At 45.5% G+C, this 22,327-nt stretch overlaps 1 protein-coding gene across 1 annotated transcript in view; it reads left to right on the top strand.

Annotated features, from left to right (window-relative positions):
* The window catches only part of PITRM1 (pitrilysin metallopeptidase 1), a 49,359-nt gene that overhangs the window by 24,521 nt on the left and 2,511 nt on the right, over window positions 1-22,327 (top strand). The window contains exons 12-24 of the mRNA XM_060248108.1: window positions 1,264-1,360; window positions 2,316-2,450; window positions 4,456-4,594; window positions 5,961-6,077; window positions 7,887-8,019; window positions 9,475-9,595; window positions 10,212-10,288; window positions 11,863-12,028; window positions 14,930-15,030; window positions 17,911-18,031; window positions 18,683-18,754; window positions 19,803-19,915; window positions 21,117-21,242. Coding sequence (XP_060104091.1) covers window positions 1,264-1,360; window positions 2,316-2,450; window positions 4,456-4,594; window positions 5,961-6,077; window positions 7,887-8,019; window positions 9,475-9,595; window positions 10,212-10,288; window positions 11,863-12,028; window positions 14,930-15,030; window positions 17,911-18,031; window positions 18,683-18,754; window positions 19,803-19,915; window positions 21,117-21,242 — 1,518 coding nt within the window. The remainder of the gene's footprint in view (window positions 1-1,263; window positions 1,361-2,315; window positions 2,451-4,455; window positions 4,595-5,960; window positions 6,078-7,886; window positions 8,020-9,474; window positions 9,596-10,211; window positions 10,289-11,862; window positions 12,029-14,929; window positions 15,031-17,910; window positions 18,032-18,682; window positions 18,755-19,802; window positions 19,916-21,116; window positions 21,243-22,327) is intronic.

The following is a 22,327-nucleotide window of genomic DNA, read 5'->3' as shown; positions in this document are numbered from 1 at the left end:
CAATCGAGAAGGCCCTCTCTCTGGTGATCTTTAGTTTGGCCTCCTTCAGCCCGGGGATTACGAATAGATTTTGAGATCCAGATCAAAGTACCCTCTGGGGAACGTGTGGGGAGAGACTGTCTCTAAGGCAGGTTCTAGGCCATGTAGGCCTTTAAAGGTACCTTGTAACGAATCCGGTATACTATTGGCAGCCAGTGCAGTTCCCGCAGTCCCAGCTGCATGTGCTCCCACCTGGGAAGCCCCAATAGCAGACTGGCCACTGCGTTCTGCACTAGCTGTAGTTTCCGGGTTCAGCACAAGGACAGCCCCAAGTAGAGGGCATTACAGTAGTCCAACCTCGAGGTGATAATTGCATGGATCACTGTTGCCAGGTCGCTGCGCTCCAGGAAGGAGACCAACTGCCTCACCCGCCTAAGATGGAAAAAAGCGGATTTAGCAGTGGCTGCTATCTGGGCCTCCATTGGACAGGCTCCAGCAGCACCCCCAAGCTTTTGATCTTGTGCGCCATTGTCAGTGGCGCACCGTCAAATGCTGGTAAGGGGATTTCCCTGCCCAGACTGCTGCAATTCAGGCAAAGGACCTCTGTCTTTGCTGGGTTCAACTTCAATCGACTCAGCCTAAGCCATCCTGCCACGGCTTGCAATGCCAGATCCAGATTTTCTGGGACACAGTCAGGCCGGCCATCCATCAGTAGATAGAGCTGGGTGTCATCAGCGTGCTGGTGGCAACCCAACCCATACCTCCAGGCAATCTGGCCAAGGGGGTGCATGTAAATGTTAAACAACATTGGGGAGAGCACAGCCCCCTGAGACACACCACAGTTAAGCGCGTGCCTCCGGGACAGTTCTCCCCCAATCGCCACCTTTTGTCCCTAGCCATCTAGCAAAGAGGAAAGCCATTGCAAGGCCAACCCCTGAATACCCACGTTGGCGAGGCAGCGGGTCAGTAACCGATGGTCGACCATATCGAATGCAGCCAATAGGTCTAACACCATCAGTACTGCCGAGGCACCTCGGTCCAAATGCCGCTGGAGGTCATCCACCAGGGCAACCAGCACTGTCTCCTTCCCATGACCTGGGCGAAAGCCGGACTGGGGGGGGTCAGGTCAAGATGTTAAAGGCTGTGCCTGGTTTTGTGTGTTGCACAGCTTGATGTCTCACTTCCTGGAGCATACAAAGGCCTTTTTTCCCTGCCCATTTTCATTTGTTGAATAAAAAGGATTTGCTTGTCAGCTTGGGTGTGTGTTTGTCATTTCCTTCCTAGGGACGGATTTGAGGAAGAAAGAATCGAAGCTCTGCTTCACAAAATTGAAATCCAAATGAAGCATCAGTCAACAAAATTTGGACTTGCCTTAGCCTCAGTAAGTGCTTTTGCACACTGAATGTTTATTGAATATATTTAGGATATTTATACCTTGCTTTTCTCCCTAATGAGAATCCAAAGTTACGATGTCATTCTCGCCTCTTCCTCACAACAACCGTCCTGAAGAAATCAGTAGTGGCTTACGAAAACTCACCCCAACACAAATTTTGGTAGTCTTTAAGGTGCCACTGGGCTCTTGCTCTTTTCTACAACAGCCCTGTGAGACAGGTTAGGCCAAGGAAGAGTAGTTGGTCTAATGTCATCTAGTCAGCTTCCATGGCAGCATGGAACTTCAAACATGGCTCTAAGCTGAGTTAGTGTGAGCTAGCTTAAGGGTTTTTAGCCTTCGGCTCACAAATTTTTATCTTAGCTCAGGAAAAATGGTCCCAGAGCGAACTAATTTGTGCAGTAGCTCGCAACTTTAATGCCAGTAGCTCACAAAGTAGAGTTTTTGCTCACAAGACTCCACAGCTTAGAGGGAGTATTGGTCTCTGGATCCTAATCTAATGCTCTAACCACTATGTATTTTTGGCTCTTTGAGGGCCCTACCAAGCAGGCCATTTTGACTAGCCAGGTATTGTCAGTAGATCACCTATTTCAGTAGATCACCTATGACTTGCTACTATCACATAATTTGTGAAGCCAAGAATTCCTCAGTGTAGGTGACAACTTGCCTTTTTAATATATTTTTAGTGGTTGTTTGTTAACAAGGCCAGGAGGGGGAGGCATGTTCCCTGCCTCCCCTCCCCAATAGTTCTGCATACCCAATCTGCTGCTTCTGGCCACCTTTTATAGCACATCTGTTGGTCAAAGTAATCCCTCTGTTGGTTTTTTTGCTGTTACTTTCCTTTATTTCTGAGCTCCTAGGAAGAAGGGCGAGATAAAAATGCAGTGTGGTACTCTGCTTCTGTATTTTGTCACTGGCATCACCACTGTCTCTCTCACCCTGAAAGTATATCGCCTCCTGCTGGAATCATGAGGGAGACCCCGTCGACCTGCTGAAGATTGCAGATCAAACCGCTCAATTCAGAGAGTGGCTCAGGGAGGATCCTCACTTCCTTCAGAGGAAAGTAAAGCAGTACTTTAAGGTGAGACACTTGCAGATTCGAGATGGGGGCTCAAAATTGCTCGTGAGTCATAAGGTCTCCCTACCCGGTGTCCCTCATTTTGGCCTTGGAAATACATTATTGGTTCAGTTAGACTTGCAATACAACTAGAATTGCTTCCCCCCCCCTCCTATTTTTAAATAGTTTTCTTTATTGAAGTAAAAGTTAAAAATTACAATAATAAGAATTCATATTCAATGTGACTATTTTTACATAGATAAAAAGTTATAAAGTAAGTGTATAAATCAGTACATATACATGGTGTTATATAGAAATGTCAGACTGAGAGCAGTGAAATATAAAATGATCAAATGAATTTCTGTTGTGTGAGGGATTAAATCTGTATTAAATCATAGCTTTTGGCTATAAAACTAAAAATTCTTTTATGTCTGTCTCATCTAATAAGACACATCTGACATGACCTTAAAAAGTATTGTTCATAACTGTCACACAGCAGGGGACCAGGCAGGGTCTTCTATTGGCTGCCACCTCTCTGGTAAGGGTCTGTCTGGGAGAGCCCAGAGCCCCCAACCAACCCCTGTGTCTTCCTTCTTAACAAAGCCTTTTATCTGTTACTGAGGAGATGTGAGGACCCAGGCAGTATAACAAAAACAGATTTATTATAAGTGTTCAAAAACAATAATGAAAAAACATTTAGTGCAACAGTAAATATAAAAACAGTAAAAGTTGGTACAAAGAAGTAAAAGCCCTGATGCAACTAAATAGACATTCTCTCTCTCTAATGCCAAAGAGTCTCCACAGCTGCAGCCTTCTCTAGCCCAGCATTTTCAAACAGAAACACACTTCTCGTCTAGGTGGTCTTTTTATGCTTTCCTCCTAAGTCCCACCCCTCTGGGCTAGTTTTCCCTCCAAAACTGCTGCCCACCCAATCAAAGGGACAGAAGGGATCCTGGGCAATGTAGGTCCTGTAGCTACTTTAACACAGGCTTCTCTGGAGCTGGTAGGCCTTACTAGGCTTAGGATCATGACAATAACCATTTCTCTAATTGGGACTATCCATCAACTATATGGTTTTCCCTATTTGGTAGCAAATGCCTAGAGTGAGCTCCGTGCCCCGATCATCCAAGATGTAGGGCCTGCATTGTGCTCTCCCCCATTGATTAGCCACGGCTGCTGCCTTCTAAGGTACTGGCAGCTTGGATGCTGCTGCAGCACCAGCCCTTCCCATATTGTCAGGATAACATAAGTCCCACACCATCCCATGACTGTAGTTCCCCCCAGTCCCTGGTCATGGCTGTGTTCTCTTTCCAGAGGGTTTGCTTGGGAAAGAGCTGCAGACTGTGCTCTTCTTGCATGACCTGCAGCTTCTTATTCTAATTGTGGATTCGTGGATGGGAGTCACCCTGAAGCCACTTCCACACTGCCAGTACAGTGTAGGAGACTCTCCCCAAGGATCTTTGTTACAAAGAGATTCTGGCTTATAGATGTCATCTTTTCAGTGCTTTTCTTCTCCACAGGAAGACTGGGCTTTGTCTCAATGCTACCTCCTGTATTAACACTGCTGTAACGTCTGCTGCAGGGCCTCCCAACTTTATTGATCCTGTGGGCAACTTTGGAATTCCAGCACAGCATGGTGGGCACCGCTGCTGCTGGAGGCGGAGCCAGTCACAAAATGGCTGCTGCAGCTTACCTTCAGTCACATGGTGAAGATCTTTGTGCTGTGGTAGCAGCTGCTGCCAAAGCAACATTTTAAAGATCTGTACAGCCAACCAAATCTTCAGTGGCACATCAGAAGCCTTGCTGATTAAAAGCTCTCATCTGGCCCTGTCTCAGCTTTCTAAAAACATCTGGTAGGCACCAGGAAAGGTGTCAGTGGGCACATGGTGCCCATGAGCAGCCTGTTGGAGATCCCTGAGCTAACACAATGATACCAAAAGTTGAGATATTTGGGGAGTAAAGATGAAAGAGAAAGTAATCCATGTACTGATTTATTGTTTGTTGTCTTCGGCATGGGTCTTGGCAAAAGGATAACCCTCATCAACTTATGCTGTCGATGAGTCCAGATGAAGCTTTCTGTGACAAACAAGCAGCTCTGGAAGCAGCAAAACTAAAAGAGAAGATTGAGGCTCTTTCTGACGAAGAAAAGAAACAAACTTATGAGAAAGGTTGGGGTGTTCCGATTTTTGATGTGTTGTTCTTTATCCTTGATGCGGTGTTCTTTTTTTAAAAAAGAATGTATACGTTTGAGTGTGGTGTGCCACCCTCACTGGCAGTCTTTAACTTGTCTGGAATGCTCTAAGCGGACCCTGCGTTGAGCCTGTATGGGCTCTTCCAATTCTATGATTCTGTGATTCTCTTCAAAAGGATGCATTTTAATCTGCACAGCCAATCAGAAGCCCTTCTGGTCCTCACTCATTTTCTGAAAACACTTGAAAGGAATCAGGAAAGATATTCGGGGGGTGTCATGGTGCCCATGGGGACACCACATTGGGGACTCTTGTTTTAGAGAATCGTGGCTCCATTCAAGATCAGGAATGGTGACAGGCAAAGCTCCCTCTAAGCTGTGGAATCTTGTGAGCAAAAATTCAACTTTGTGAACTACTGGCATTACACTTGTGAGCTACTGCATAAATTAGCTTTGCTTTGGGGCTATCTTTCTTGAGTGAAGAGAAAAATTTAGGAGCTGGATGCTAAAAAACTGTGAGCTAACTCACACTAACTCAGCTTAGGGGGAACGCAAGTGTCAAGCTGTCTTCCAAGAAAGCATGCCGCATTAGACACCTTGAGCATACTGGTGTAGGAGAGAGTGGAATGTTTGAAGGCTTCCCCTTACCTTAGTTCACACGACCCAGTTGGCCTGGTCAGCATCTTGTGCGGATGAAGTGCTTGCTTTGTGTGTGTGTGTGTGTGTGTGTGTTAGAACTCTACAGTCAACAGTCCTGTGAAGTAAGAATATAAGAGAAGCCATGTTAGATCAGACCAATGGCCCATCTAGTCCAACACTCTGTGTCACACAGTGGCCAAAAATCCAGGTACCATCAGAAGGTCCATCACTGGGGCCAGGACACTAGAAGCCCTCCCACTGTTGCCCCCCCCCCCAAAGCACCAAGAATACAGAGCATCACTTGCCCCAGACAGAGAGTTCCAACAACATGCTGTGGCTAATAGCCACTGATAGACCTCTGCTCCATATGTTTATCCAATCCCCTCTTGAAGCTGGATCCCCTCTTGAAGTATGGCCAGGCTTTCCAGGGCAGATGCTCAAGGATCTGTCTGCAGATTTCTTGTCTCTTCAAAATACAAAAGGATTGTGGTAGCTTTCATAATATCTTTTCATGGGGGCGGGGGGAAGTAGCTATTTTGGAAACAGTACAAGAGATTGTTCAGGCAACTCCCTAAAGAACCGTTCAAGCTTTCGTTATTGCCTCTAAACCATGTTTCTGCTTGTCTGGTAGCAAACAAAATAATGTTTTGGACAGTCTTGATAGTATTTGCTGGTTATAAATGAATGTTCTCTCCCATGTCTGCCAGGTTTGGAACTGATGGAACTGCAGAGCAAGCCTCAAGACACGTCCTGCCTTCCAGCCCTGAAAGTTTCAGATATTGAACCTAGAATCACCTTTACTGAGCTGGAGACATCGCTTACAGGTTTGGAGTAGCTCAAGTGTTGAAAACCTGTTAACTTCTACTTAAAACAGTGAATATAGGTACTGCCTGGGCATTGATATACAGAATTGCAAAGAGCCTTGTGGCAGCTTGTCCTGGATTGCGTTTCATAGACATAAACAGACAGTGGCTTGTTTAGTAGAGGCACCAGCGTGGCTTGTCATGCTTGCACACCAGATTCTCTGTCACCCTCTGTTCCTCTTTTAATCCCCCTCATCTCCAATTAACATTCAGCTGCCCTCAACATGCCCTGTCTTTTACCGTATACTCAGTTCTGCATTGGGCTGCTCTTTTGGGGAATGGCAAAATGACTCTTTTCCAATTTGCAAAGTAATATTTTTTCTGCATACCAAAGGAGCTTCCTTTCCCCAAGTGCGCAGAAGTACCTTTTCTGTGAGGGCCCCGTTTCTTTGCTGTACTGATAAGCAATACTCCCTCTAAGCTGTAGAGTCTTGTGAGCAAAAACTCTGTTTCGTGAGCTGCTGGCATTAATGTTGTGAGCTACTGAATAAATTCGTTTGCTCTGCAGTCATTTTTTTCTGAGCTAAGACAAAAATGTGTGAGCCGGAGGCTAAAAAGCTGTGAGCTAACTCACACTCACTCATTCTTAGAGGAAACACTGCTGATAAACACTCATCGAACAGTTTGATACTGATATTAAAATAATAAAAGTGGGTGATAGAATTCCAGACTCTATCCCGTTAGATTGGGGAGGAGGACGACGATGATATTGGATTTATACCCCGCCCTCCACCTCTCAGAGCAACTTACAATCTCCTTTACCTTCCTCCCCCACAACAGACACCCTATGAGGTAGGTGGGGCTGAGAGAGCTTTCCCAGAAGCTGCCCTTTCAAGGATAGCTATGGCTGACCCAAGGCCATTCCAGCAGGTGCAAGTGGAGGAGTGGGGAATCAAACCCGGTTCTCCCAGATAAGTGTCCGCACACTTAACCACTACACCAAACTGGCTCTTGAGGGGAGATTGCGGCAAATCTGAGACCTATCTCATATTTAATTAACATAAAAACAAACTTTTTCCTTTATGTAGTAACCTAGTATTGTGGAAAGAAGTTTCTCTTTAATAGGCTAGTTCACTGTATTCAGGAAGGATGCGTTAATGTCATTGAGTGTGCAGATATTTGGCTAGTGCATCTCCTTGCCGCCTGCAGTCCCAAACTACTGCCCCTGCTGAGAACTGAACTCCTATGAGATTTGGCTGCTGCAGACTTGTAAATGGTATGTGAAAATGCAGGATCTGCCTTGTCTGAGCTACAGCTCATTTAAGCTCTGGTCAGAGTGCATTTGACATGTCTTGGAGAAGAGGGCAACTAGTGGCCATGGTGACTAACAGGAACCACCACTTCCAGATAGATAGATCCAAGGGGGCAGCCGTGTTGATCTGAAGTTGTAGAACAAAACAGGATCTTAAATTTGTACCATTTTTGCATTCCGATCCACTGCCTACTAGCTGTGTGTGGCTCTGTTAAGTGTACCGGATTCCTCGTCGGATGAAGTGTGCTTAGAGCGCACAAAAGCTTACATTCTGAATAAAACTAAGTTGGTCTTAAAGGTGCAACTTGACTCCTGTTTTGTTCCACCACTTCCAGAGGCAGCAAACCTCTGAAAACCACTGCTGAGAGGCAGCTTCGTGTGAAAGTCTTGATCTCTGTGCCCAGGATCGGAAACTGGATACTGAACTAGGTGCACCGACTGGTCTGATCCAGCAGGGCTCTTCTTACTTGCTTAACTTTTAAGATGAGGCTAATTTTGTGTGTGTGTCTTTCTTGCAGCCGAAGATGTCCCTGTCCAGTACTGTGCTCAGCCCACGAATGGGATGGTGTACTTCAGAGCTGTCTCCAGTCTTAACACCCTGCCAGAAGAACTGAGGCCCTACGTGCCACTCTTTTGCAGCGTCATAACCAAGTAAGAGGATTTGCAGTTCGAATCCATTGTGAATAATATCCTAGCAAATTCTGATAAGGGTGCTTTCAAGGGGGATCCTTTTTTTTCCCCCCAGCCAGCTAGTCAGGGGTTTTCTTTTTCTTTTTTGTTTTTTTGCCATAATGAAATATAAAGTGCAATATATAGCTGGAGAAAGATCAGGATAAATAAAACAGAGATTTAAGAAATAACAAATTGCTAGTTCAGCCTTCTTCTGCAGGAAGGACCAAGTTGGCTGTGTTCCATTTGATCCGTTGTGTACAAAAGGCTGTTAGACTGAAAATGACAAGTATAAAATTCTACAGATATGGAATAGTAACACTTCTTAAAATCACATCACAGAGGAGCTTTTGAAATCCTTTTTCGTTATCTCTGCCTCTTTTTTCCTTTGGGATGTTCTCCCTTTTCTTCCCTGGATAATGGCCTCAATCAGCTGAAGTGGCTTATTGAGATTCACATTGCAAGTCTGACTGATTTGCGGAGCGTTTGCATCTGGCTTAATACTAGCTTAGATTTGTAGTGTTGGCTTGGATGCAGCTGCAATTGTCATTAGCTGACATTTCAGAAGCACGGCCTCAAAGCACCTTGGAAGGTCTTGATACCAGTGGAGGCAATGCAGGACACTTGGGAGCGAGGCTTTCCGGGGAAAAGAAGATCACACAGCAGGCAGAAGCCTGAGGGACTTGGCTGTTGTACGTAGATTGCGGCCACCAGTGCTGCTATAAGGATAACAGTTGGTTTCATGCCTCGCTCTTCGATACCCAAAGGAGTCGTGGAGTGGCTTACAATCTCCTTCCCTTCCTCTCCCCACAAGAGATGCTGAGAGAGCTGTGACTGGTCCAAGGTGTCACCCAGTTCACTGTATGTGGAGGAGGAGTGCAGCATCAAACCTGGTTCTCCAGATTAGAGTCTGCTGCTCTTAACCACTACACCACTCTGGCTCTCTATTAGCCAAAGATGCCACAGAGAGACAGGGAATGTTCCGGCAACTTTTAGCCACAACTGTGGTCTCCCCCATCTCCTTTTCAACCAGTTTTAGGAGTTAGTCTGAGATGCCAGTTAGTCTGGAGAGTGATTATAGAGTGTTGGACTAGGCTCCTGGAGACCCAGAGTGAATCCCTACTCTGCCTTGGGAACTTCCTGAGTGATCTTGTCCGATCACACACACACTCAGCCTTGCCTACCTCACACAGTAGCTGTTTTGAGGGGAAGCTGCTTGATCTAGGGAAGACGTTGTGGCCATAGTAATCTGTGTGGTCCATCCCTGCTGAAATTAATACAAAGAATTAGAAAATAAATGACATGAAGTGTATGTAATGTATGTGGAGACACTTGATGTGTAGGACTGGTTGGCCATTTGGAGGGATATGTTTTTCCGGGTTTTGCTGGCCACGCAGATCTGCAAAATCCAGTGACTGTCTTCTCTTCCTATTGCAGAATGGGATGCGGAGCTCTGAGTTACAGAGAACAGGCTCAAGAGATTGATTTGAAGACTGGCGGGCTTTCTGTCAGCCCCCATATCACCGCTGATGACTCCAATCTGGATGTCTATGAACAGGCAAGTGGCTCTCTGCTTAGCTTTCTCACATCAGGGTTTGGGATGAATTTATGCTCCAGAGCATCAAACACGAGCCTAACTAAACCATTTGCCCGTGTTTTGTAACTTTTAACAACCATTCCCATATCCCTTCCTGTCGTGTAATGTGACTCCTAGGCGGTCTTAAAATGGGCTTGTTACACGAGTTGTTGTGATGCAGCAGTTGAGACTGGAGGCTTCCTGTTCACATCTCACACCTATTGAAAACACAACAAAGGCAAGATGAACACTCTTGGTCTCAGTCCCGTCTCCAGTACCTGGACTAAGGAGACTGGCCTGTTTTATAGTGTTGGTGGAAAGAATGATGGAGAGAATTGCCCACGGAACATCTGAGTACTTAGAGGCTCACTCTCTCTAAGGTGATGGGGCATGTTGAGTTCATAGGACAGATTTAGATTGGAGGAATGCTTGTGAAAGAGTGAAGCGGTCTTCTTTCGCACTGCACATCTTGTTCAGGTCAAGATATCATCTTCTCTGCTTTGAAATATATAAAAGTTTTTAAGGGCCACTCATGATATTTGGATTTTTTTCTTGTTTCTCTAGAGACCTAATTTTGTTTTTCTGTCTCTTCTTCTAGGGGGTGCTTTTCTCTTCACTGTGCCTTGATAGAAATCTGTCAGACATGATGCACCTATGGACAGAAATATTCAACACGTACTGTATATTTTGGACTGTTCTCTTGTATAATGAATGTTTATATTCCTTAAACTTATCTAATAAGGTTGCTTTTTTATACATGTCAGAGGGCTTGAAAATGTTACTTGAGGTCAGTTTGTGTAGATTTAACTCAAGCATAATTGATCCTGCTTATAGTCCTCCTTTATCCCTTCTCTGTCACATGACCCAGACTTCAGTGCCCCACTAAACAACTGTCACCTGTTGATGACATCATCAAAGCCAGGCTTGCTAGTCTAGCACATGGAAGCTTGCTGATCTTTGAGAGGCCATGCTCTGGACTGTGGTGTTTTGCTCAGAAGACATAAAGCAGAGAGATTTTACTTGTACAAATGAATCAAGAGTAACAAGTCTCAAAGTGTACTGTATTTAGTGTCTATAATTTTTTTCTTAATACTTCGCTTCAAGAAATGGGTGCTTTTCCTTTTCTGTGTATAGCCTATAATATATGCACTTGTATCCCATCTTTTGCAGTTCTGGGACAGCAATAATGTTAAAAACATATGGAACTTCCTTTAAAGTGAGGCAAGACCATGGGTCTCCATTCCAGTGTCATATGTTTCCAAGCTTTCTCATTGCTGCCTGAGATTTATTAACTAGAAATGTTAGGGATTTGTACCCAGATCCTTGTATGTTCATGTCAGGGGCTTGACTACTGTCTTATGAGCTGTCTGCATAAAAAAGTGTATCATCTTCCTCCGTGTAACAGCAAACAGCTTATGTGCAGCTTGGAGTGGGGGGGGGGGTCTCATCTGATTAACTCAGGAAACCCAGCTCTCTTTGACTGGAGTAGTAATTAGTTATTTACAGTCAACGGCCATATTCAGGCATACAGCAAGATAAGAACATAATAAATATAATAACGTAAGGGAATGATATAATTAAAATATAAAGGCATCACAATAAAACAAAATAAGCCCAAAATGATCAAGGATAAGTCCTTATAAGCATATCTGTTTGCTGCACACTTTTGATCGCTTGGGCACAAAACTTCGCTGTTGCTTTAGAGAGCGATGAAATTCCAGCTATCAGTAGTTTCTCCAAGCATCCATCAACACTACCACTCCATCCAAAAATGGAAGGATTATCTCTTATCTCTGATTTCGTTATAAAAAAAGGATATTCCAGCATTTCTCACCTTGCCAAGGAAGCAGGGTCAGATCCTTTCAGGATATGTGGTTTTTTATATCCCTTCTAATACCATGGATGGCATTACATCACATCTCGCTAGGGTAGAAGTCCTCCTGTGGAGAGGGAAAACAAGTAATGGAATTGCCTGCCTTCAGATAATTTGCTGGGCTGAAGTTTCCCCCCCTTCACTTGCTTTAAGACTTTTCTGCATGCATTGGACATTCAGGCTTCGTGCAGGGGGAGACAACGATAAATAAGGATCTCTTTGCCAGTCTTGAGGATTTTAGCAAGACTTTGGGAAGGCCACTGGTCTTCAAGGCTTGATAGGGGTTTCGAAGCATTCAGCGCTTTGGTCCTGAGAGCTGGTTGCTGTGGGTGGATCATTTACCTTTTCTTTCTTTTCTCCCCTCCCCCCTTTGTAGCCCTCATTTTGAAGACGACGAGCATTTCAAAGTGTTGGTGAAGATGACCGCTCAAGAGCTGTCAAATGGGATCCCAGATTCAGGACATATGTACGCCTCCATCAGGGCCAGCAGAACCCTGACACCTGCAGGAGAGTTGCGAGAAATGTTTGATGGCATGGAGCAGGTAAAGCCTGGGGGCTGCGGGTAAGGACAGGCTTGAGGTCTTGGAATCCATGATGTTGCTGAGGTGTTCTGGGTACAGCCTGTGGCTGTTCAGTTAGCGACCAGGGGAGCTCTTGCAGTACAAGTCCTTTGAGCAGGGGTGGAATTCTAGCAGGAGCTCCTTTGCATATTAGGCCACACACCCCTGATGTAGCCAGTCCTCCAAGAGCTTCCAAAAAAGAACCTTGTAAGCTCTTGGAGGATTGGTACATCAGGGGTGTGTGGCCTAATATGCAAAGGAGCATTTGCTAGAATTCCACCCCTCCTTTGAGGAACTTTTCAGGCATCCACTCAGCCTCCTTTACATGACAGTGTTGCTCCAGTGCATGGGATGGGAGATGCTGGCTGGGATGAAAGCTTTCCTGAGCAAATAGTACCCTTTGCTTGGATGAACAGACCAGGGTCTCATGATTTTTTAAAGTCAGTGTGCTGGGGGGCGGGTTTGGATGGGATATGTCTTCCTTTTACACCAGCATATTGTTGTTGGTGGCACCTTGTGATGCCTTAGAACAGGGGTGTCAAACATCTGGCCTAGGGGCGGAAGCAGGCCCTCGAAGGGCTCCTATCAGGCCCTCGAGCAACTGGCTGTCATCTGCTTCCTTCTCCCTCTCTCTTACTTCCTCTGTGTCACAGCTTGCTTTGCAAGGCTTGCTCAATCGCAGAGGAGCTATGGAGCAAAGCCTCTATTTTCTCCATTGGCTGAGGCTCCTCCCTGGGGAGGAAGGGGGGGTAAGGAAGAGCTTGCATTGCCAGGTTATCACAATCACACACCAGAGCTACTGAGACAAGCCTCTCTTCCTTCTATTGGCTGAGGATCCTCCCCCTTTTGACCTCCTGGGGAAGGAAGGAAAGAGCCAGAGCTTCCTTTGCCCAGTTCCCAGGATCCCATGGGAGAAAGACAAAGAAAGCACCTTTAAAACCAAGTGCTAGTGTTTTAAGCATGTTTTAAGTTTAAAAAAAAATCTTTAATTGTGTTTGTGCCTTTATAAAGTTTGTATCTCTGCTACCTAATCTTAAATAGGTACACATATGGCCCAACCCAACATGGCCTGGCCTAACAAGCTCTCATTTATATCAGATCCTCATGAGTTTGACACCCCTGCCTTAGTAGGACAGGTGTAGGAAATACAGTGCAAACAAAAATATGTTGATGGACATTTTCATCCTGCTGCAGGCGCTGTGTACTGAATCTGGAAGTCACCAGGCTGAGTCTCATGTCTGCCATAAACTCTCTTGAAGGTCTTTGCAAAGGCAGGCTTCCCTGTTCCCCTTAGATTCTACATTGGGAATAACATAGGTGACCTACATGTTAATAATGCCGTGAGAATTTCAGCATAGGAATAGACAAAAACTTTTGAACGTTGTAAAACACTTGCTAAATGCCATCTTAGGAGATTCAGATACAGAGCAGAGCCACTGTAGAACACACAGATGCACGCACACACAGGTACACTGCTTCTATAGCTCAGTGGAAAAAAACATCTGTTTTGTGTGCATAATGCCCCGGGTTCAATCCGTGGCGACTCCCAATTCAAGGGTCATGGCTGTTAGGAATCTGACAAAGATTGAGGATCTCTATCTAACCGGCGGGGGAGGTGGGGGAGAGATCCATCTGCTGGCTCTTGACAGGGTGCCACTAATACTGGCCCCAAAGGTCAAGAGCTTGGGTGTGCTCCTGGATCCCTCTTACAATGGAGGCCCAGGTAGCAGCCACTACTAGATCCGCCTTTTTCCATCTTCAGCGGGTGCAGCAGTTGGCCCCTTTCCTGGAGCATGACGACTTAGCAATGGTGATCCACGCTACGGTCACCTCGAGAATAAATCACTGTAATGCTCTCTACATGGGGCTACCCTTAACGCTAACTCGGAAACTACAGGTAGTGCAGAACGCTGCGGCATGGCTGTTCATGGGGCTCCCTCGGTGGGAGCAAATTCAGCCAGTGCTGAAAGAGCTGCACTGGCTACCTATTGTATTCCGAGTCCATTTCACGGTTTTGGTATTAACCTTTAAAGCCCTTTATGGTCAGGGGCCTGTTTATCTGTGGGATTGCCTTTCCCCGCATGTTCCCCAGAGAGCACTGCGTTTAGGGACAAAAAATCTACTGTCCATCCCTGGACCAAAGGAGGCTAGGTTGCGTTTGACACAGGCTAGGGCCTTCTCGATGGCAGCACCAGAACTGTGGAATGCTCTCCTGGAGGCCATAAGGGCCCTGTGGGATCTTTCTACTTTCCGCAGGGCCTGTAAGACCGAATTGTTCCAACAGGCCTTTGATATCTAGCCGGGAAAGAACTGCCACCCCACATCATTATAGAGCTACTATGTGATCACCATCAGAAAAGAAGAACTCGCTTATATTGTAGTGGTACAGCACCACGTAATGGTTTTAAATTGTAACTATGTTTTATTGGTTTTAACTTGTAAATATGAAGGTTGTTAGCCGCCCTGAATCCGCTTGCGGAGAGGGTGGGATAGAAGTTTGACTTAAATGGATAGATGGATGGATGGATGGATGGATGGATGGATGGATGGATGGATGGATGGATGGATGGATGGATGGATGGATAGATGGATAGATGGATAGATGGATAGATAGATAGATAGTAAATTAGATTAGATTAAGATTTAGATTAGATAGGACACACTCAGAGCCCTGGAGAGCCATAGCATGTTGGTCAGTTTTGAGCTAGATGGACCAGCCAGGGCAGCTCCTTATGTGAGGTTTGCCTGGAACGATGGGATCAGCCCTTTGACCTGTGTGGTGGCTTCACTGTAACAGTGTCTGGTGGAACTTCTCCAGAAATGCTTGGTTTTATATTATGGATCTCTGGATGTGTTTACTAATACCAATCAATGTTATTTCAGGTGAAGCTGATGAAGCGAATTGCAGAAATGTCTGATATTAAGCCAGTGCTGCGCAAACTGCCCCGCATCAAGAAACATCTGTTAAACAGCGACAACATGCGGTGAGATTCTCTGAGCTGACATTGTACATAGACATAGCATATACTATGTCTGTGTCGACTAGGGAGAATTTGCAGGCCTTTCCCCGGCTTTTCTGTCCAACCTGCTAAAACGATTTCTAAAGTTAATCGTATAATGTGGCACTAAAAAATAAATTTAACAAAAGGGTTTATGATGCCCCACATCTCAGAATTGCTGCAGTTAGTGATTCATGAAATATAGTCATAAAATGATTTCAATGGATCGACTTGCAGATATTAATTTTGCACTGTTGGGAGCTCTTCTCCTTTGTCAGTCTGAAGTGGGGAGATCTTCTCTAGCTTACGAGAAGGGCAGTTTCAAACTGGCAGCCTCTGAGAAACACATGAAGCCTCTGAGTGAGATGATTGGCAGATCCGTCTCTCTTCAGTGCTGTAGGTTTCAGCTAGCAGCACTTCTTGGGCTCAGAATGGCTCTCTTAAGCCTCAAAGCTGATCTTTACAACGGTACAAGCTGAAGGCCTGCAAGAAATCTCTTGGGAGTAGGGAGAAATAATGTGGGAATCCCACCTTCCTAAGATTCTTTACATTTTGAGGGATTGAGGTGCCTGAATTCTCCTCCTTTCTGTTTTCCGTTTAAACGGGGGCATGATAGTGGTTTAGAAATTATGCAAAGGGTAGAGGAAGCAGGCAGAGAGAGCTTGTTCTCCCCAAACTCAAGGGCATCCAGTGAAGACAATGGATAGTAAATTCAGGATGGACAAAGGGAAATACTGCTTTACACAATGAGGGATTAAAATGTGGAGTTCGTTGCCAGAAGATGTAGTGATGGCCACAGGCATAGATAGCTTTAAAAGGGGATTGGGTAGATTCATGGAGGATGGGTCTGTTAGTTACTACTAGACTTAGACCTGGTAACTAAATGGAACCTCCATATTTGGAGGCAGTAAATCTCTGGATCTCAGTGCCAGGAGGCAACATCAAGGGGAGGTCTCTGCCTCTGTTCTCTGTTGTTGACCCTTCGGAAGTAACTGACTGACTGCTGTGTGATACAGGACGCTGGACTGTTGCTCTGATTCAGCAAGGCTCGTCTTGCATTCTTAACTGGCATTTAGTTAGATCTCTGCATTTCATCTCTTCTGGGTCATACGTAGTCCTTGTCAGGAATGTTAAGCCTTTTCTTCCCTTTGTATTAATTTATAAAGGCCTGTTTTTTTCTGTATATTTTGACAGCCCCCTGTATCTGTGGGGAGCCCTGTCCTACCTTCCACCAGTAGCTTTGTTGGACAGCTTTTGTTACCTAGATGGGCCAACCAACATGGGGATCCATGCAGTGATGCAAACTACCTGATTTTATTATATAACATCTCTAGAGTAGTCCTATTCTAGGGTAGCCTTTAGCAAGTATCTTTGCATTCTTTCTAAAAGTTACTCAAAACATGTTTGGCTTCTCCATGGTTGTTCCTAAGGTCTAAAGTACTGACTGACTGTTGTCAGTCCTTTTCAGTGATGTTCTGCAAATTAATGGCAGCAAAATATCACTTGGAAGATGTTAGTGGTCCTTTTTGTTCCAAAGTACCTGAAGATAGGAATTTCATCTTGCCTTAACTGCCTCAAGCTGAGTCTAAAGGTCTCTGTCTCTGTTTCCTGCTGTTGACCCTTCAGAAGGAACTGATTGGCTGCTGTGTGAGACAGGATCCTGGACTATTAAGAACATAAGAGAAGCCATGTTAGATCAGGCCAATGGCCCATCCAGTCCAACACTCTGTGTCACACTGTGGCTAATAGCCACTGATGGACCTCTGCTCCATATTTGTATCTAAACCCCTCTTGAAGGTGGCTATGCTTGTGGCCGCCACCACCTCCTGTGGCAGTGAATTCCACATGTTAATCACCCTTTGGGTGAAGAAGTACTTCCTTTTATCCGTTTTAACCTGTCTGCTCAGCAATTTCATCGAATGCCCATGAGTTCTTGTATTGTGAGAAAGGGAGAAAAGTACTTCTTTCTCTACTTTCTCCATCCCATGCATTATCTTGTAAACCTCTATCATGTCACCCCGCAGTCGACGTTTCTCCAAGCTAAAGAGTCCCAAGCGTTTCAACCTTTCTTCATAGGGAAAGTGTTCCAGCCCTTTAATCATTCTAGTTGCCCTTTTCTGGACTTTCTCCAATGCTATAATATCCTTTTTGAGTTGCGGTGACCAGAATTCTACACAGTATTCCAAATGAGACCGCACCATTGATTTATACAGGGGCATTATGATACTGGCTGATTTGTTTTCAATTCCCTTCCTAATAATTCCCAACATGGCGTTGGCCTTTTTTATTGCAAACGCACACTGTCTTGACATTTTCAGTGAGTTATCTACCACGACCCCAAGATCTCTCTCTTGGACAGTCTCTGCCAGTTCACACCCCATCAACTTGTATTTTTAGCTGGGATTCCTGGCCCCAATTATTGCTCTGATCTAGCAAGGCTCTTCTTACATTCTTACAAGCTGAGTTTAAAGACTGTCATTCTTACATAAGCTACTCTGATGAAACAAAATCTGTATCACAGCCTGCCACAAAATCATCCGTGTTTTTCTACTGTGGCACTTCCTGGAGGACATACCATTCATATGGAATTACACCTAAGAAAGAGATCACATTCTTTTCCAGTACAGCCAGTTGACAGAAGAGCCCTTGATTTTCAAAAGTAATACTTTTGATGCTGGCAACTCTGTAAAAATTACCTTCGAGTACATCTCCAGATTACAGTCCTGAGAATCCAGGTGTCGGGATATTGACCATACTTTGTCAAGGGTGGCACAGTGCAGCCTAGACAGGTGGGAATCTCTCTCCCCCATCTCCAAAGAACTTTGTTTCTTGCCACTGACCATCTACAAACTTGCTTCCTCCCAGGTGTGCAGTGAACTCCACTCCACAGCAGGTCTCCCAGGCTGCCAAAGCTGTAGAGAAATTCATAAAGGCTATCACAAGAAGTAAAAAGGAGCGAAAGCCTGTCCGCCCGCATGTGGTTGAGGTAAGGGGGAGATGGAGGCCTCTGCATGGGTCCTTGGTAGCAAGCCTCATTGAGCTAGGTGGGATGTACTTCTGAATAAATTAGTATTGATTTGTCTGGGCTTTAATATATAGCAGGGGTGGCCAACGGTAGCTCTCCAGATGTTTTTTGCCTACAACTCCCATCAGCCCCAGCCAGCATGGCCATGCTGGCTGGGGCTCATGAAAGTTGTAGGCAAAAAACATCTGGAGAGCTACCATTGGCCACCCCTGATATATAGAATACTGGCAGGGGAAGGACACAAGTTATTCTCATTTTGCACTTCTCACTCAGTTGAAAGACTTAAGCGGTCATACGATTAATGCATATTCCAGTGGCCAAGCACTGGTTGCTTTCTTGAATACAAGACTTGTGGGGTTTAATGCATAGGATCAGAGCTGTGACTGTGGATGGAGGGACTGCCTAAATTTCACCTCTGCCAGAGTCTCTCTCTGCACGGTCTTAGGCAAGCCTCAGCTCTCCCCCTTGCCTTGCTGTTAGGCATGCTAGTTGTACCGCCGCTAGCATGAGGGGGGAGGGTGGTACTGCAAAAGAGGCCCGCAGGGAAGCAGCGCGATTCATCAAGGACAAGGGTGGGGTTTGTGCCATTTCAACCAAGTCTCATATTTCCAGAAACCGTGGGATCCTAAAACTGTTGCGGGTGGAGCACCTGCGAGTACTCGGATCACAAGGAAACTGATCACGGTAAGCTGGGCTTGTTTGGAGTTGGTGGCTGTTGCTGTTATCACACTGCACTGTGAATGGTACTCGTTTTGGTCCAGGGAGAGGTGCCGTGCATGTGGGAGGGCGTGCTCCTGTGCACACCCCAAGTTCCATGGGGAAGGGTGGGGAAAATGTGATAGGTTGGAGTACTCATGCCAGCCTCTCTGTAAGACCTTGATGGTTAGTGCCTGCTATGTAAGGGAAACATTCTAATGGGCTTTGCATCCAAGAGATAAGCCATTCTCTTCCATGTGTTGGAAGATGCATGTAGTTGCTGCTTCTGTTCAGGAGACAAGAATATTGGATTCCTTTTGGCTTCCAAAACAGGGAAGAATGCTGTATTGTCCCTCCTTAGCAGAAAGCCAAAGGGGGATGTCCTTTGTGGCTATACATAGGGGATTGTGGTTATACATGGGGAATATTGGCCACCTTGGTAGACTCTTTCCTACCCACTGGTTCTTTCCCAGTCCCAACCATTGGATTGTTCTGAAATGGCCCTTGACCTTGACCCCATTCCAGAAGGGTTCAGATTCAAGTTCTACAAGGATCATTAGTGCCTCTTGCCTTTGCATGTCTTTTTAACATCTTTTTTTTTTAAGGCAAGAGTTGATGTCTCAACTCACGTTGAGTATTTGTTTCTTCCTTTTCAGTGATATTGCTGGATTTGAGTTTAGTGGAACTTTGAAGACCAATGAGACTTTGGGCTAAAAGATGCCTGATAAAGGGGGCTTTGACTTCCAGAAGCTCATCTCCCCCAAAATGTTGTTGGTCTCTCAAGCGCTGCTAGGCTCAAAGCTAGCTGTTCTCCTGCAGGCTCCGGGATCTTCTAGGATATTGGTCCCCAGGTCAACAACCTTGTTTTACCATTTTGTGCTCTGTTGAGAGTTGCACAGAATTGCCCATTTAGCGCGGTGTACATTTTAAAGGCTCCTGGCTGCCCTTCAGGGCCTACGGAAGGGGAAATGGTTCTGCCAGTGACTCTGTCTGCAGTGATCTAATTGAATAGGAATGATTTTATTTTTTTTTCCAGGATCCTACTTTCAAGCCATGTCAGATGAAGACCCATTTCCTGCTTCCCTTCCCAGTGAATTACATTGGGGAATGTGTTCGAACTGTTCCCTTCACAGCTGCAGACCATGCAGGGTAAGAGGATGGGGAGCAATTAGCAGTGAACTGCCAGGTTGACATGGAGATGCTGCAAAAACATGAAACTGCAGGTAGCAGGAAAAAAGAATCACAGATTGTGGCACCGCTGAAGAGGGCGGATTCAGAATCAACAGTGATGCTCTCACAAGGTCTTTGATTACAAGGCGCTGGCTGGTTTTGTGATGCGTGCATGCCACATGTAGTACATGTTTGACCAGAGAAGGCTCCCCTGCCCTCTACTTTCTTCTTTACTGTTGCATTTGCAGCCTGCTCCTCTGCCCCAAGTAGAACAGGAACAAAGTCACCATGCTGAATGGAGCTGTCAGCTCAGAAGTTGCACTTTGAATGCCACCAGTATCTGAACCGCCCTGCTTTTCTGAGCTCTTGGACCACAGGGCAGCCCAGGCTGCTGAGTGTTTCTCATCCATCGAGAGAGGGAATGACTTCAGAGTCACAGGAGTTGGAGGTTCAGTGGGACTAGCAGTCTGCATTCTGCCCACCTGTTACTCATCCCTGCTCTGTGGGGGGGCGGTTGTGGAACGAGGGTGTTCTGATAGTCAATGTCAGTGAAAACCAGCATTCAGCTCCCAGGTGGAGAAGAACTTCAGCCTATCCTTATGAGTTTGCATAGTTACAAACATTAATTGAGCTCAGAGAAATTGACTACTCATGTAAAGTTTGGGTTATCAACTTTACTGAGCCTGTATGAGAAAGGGGGGAATATAAATCAACCAAATAAATAAACTTAAAGATTTTGTCACATTAAAGTTGAAAACCTAGTTGTGCTGTTGGGTGGATTATCAGATAGCTTTATCTTTGCAATAATTTTGATCACAAAAAAGGGAGATTTGTTTTCTTTGTTTTTTCCTCCCTCTTACTCTCCGCCCACCTGCCCTCTCTCATTCCTCATTTGGCATTTCCTGCTTTGCTTTCTTTTGGCTTGTTTGGAGGCAGGAGCAGTGTCTGAAAACTTTGAGTCTGGAAAAGCTTACAGAAGGTTTGAAATAAAGGGCAGGGATGAGTGGGAGAATCGACTGGTGGCAGAAAACATACACATGCTGTCTAAACTTCATTTTAATGGTTAATAAGTATGTGCTAACATAAATTAAACTGTATTTTTTAAAAAGTAGAGGCCAGTGGGTATGCAGGTTATCTTCAAGGCAGTTCTCTTCATTCATCTTGTTCCTTTTAATTTCAGCCTTCGCATCCTTGCCCGCTTAATGACTGCTAAATTCCTGCATACGGAAATCAGAGAGAAAGGAGGTGCGTATGGAGGAGGCGCTCAGCTCTCTCACAACGGAATCTTCGCATTCTATTCCTACAGGTAACTGTTGTGTGGGGCAGGGGGCAGACACCCTCCATCAGAGTTTCTTCCTCCCACAGCCTCTGCTTCTCCATTGTCCCAGTTGGGACACTTTTCTGCGAAGAAATGTCATCTGTTGAAACTGAAGTATCAGAACCCAGCAATGAGGAAAGATGTCATCAAGTGTGATTGCTGAGCATAGTAACCCCTTGTATGTCACTTAGGAAACCCATTTCCTAAGAAAGGTGGCAGTAATTTGGCCTAGGGCTACTGAGTCTCTAGCATGATAGGGTCCGTCTATACTCCCCATGACCCAGTAGCTTGACAGAGAGGATCCCTCATTTCATTAGGAAGAATTGCTAAAAGACAAGCAGTGACTCAGAGTTCCAAAGCCTATGGACACCCAGGACTAAGGACCCTTCATGACAAAGCTATTCCCATTTCTTTGGGTGTATTGGACAAAAGGTGGGCGGGAGGATAGCTTCATCTCTCTTGAGTAAGAGTGGGGCCTACGGTCTGCTGTCTGTCAGCCTGACAAGACGGGACTGGGGATTGTTGACAGAAAACCCTCCCTCTGGAGTTATCAAAAACAGAAACACCAGAGGAGGAAGGAAGTGATTTCCCAGTAGTAGAGGATGCCCCACCTTTACTCCTAGGGGATGCAAACCATTCTCATTGCACTGTTGGCCTGCAAGAGGGGAGCACTGATCCTGGCATAAACCTTAAAATTCCTTGTGCCTGTATGTTGTAGGGTAGCCTGCGGCCGTGGGGAGGGACGGTGGCTCAGTGGTACAGCATCTGGTTGGTAAGCAGAAGGTCCCAGGTTCAATCCCCGGCATCTCCACCTAAAAAAAGGTTCCAGGCAAATAGGTGTGAAAAACCTCAGCTTGAGACCCTGGAGAGCCGCTGCCAGTCTGAGCAGACAGTACTGACTTTGATGGACCGAGGGCCTGATTCAGTATAAGGCAGCTTCATATGTTCATGATCGGGTACTAAGGAACCACTTAAAGGCTTCCCTAGAACACAGATTGAAAACTTGCTCTAAAAATATTTATTTGATGGGATTTCTATCCTGCCCATTCCGTCAAGGCCCTATGAGCGTTTAC

The sequence above is a fragment of the Heteronotia binoei genome, chromosome 10 (genome assembly GCF_032191835.1).
Source record: "Heteronotia binoei isolate CCM8104 ecotype False Entrance Well chromosome 10, APGP_CSIRO_Hbin_v1, whole genome shotgun sequence".
NCBI classification, from domain to species: domain Eukaryota; kingdom Metazoa; phylum Chordata; class Lepidosauria; order Squamata; family Gekkonidae; genus Heteronotia; species Heteronotia binoei.
The sequence above is the reverse complement of the archived record's forward strand: the minus strand, read 5'-3'. Positions and strand labels throughout refer to the sequence as shown.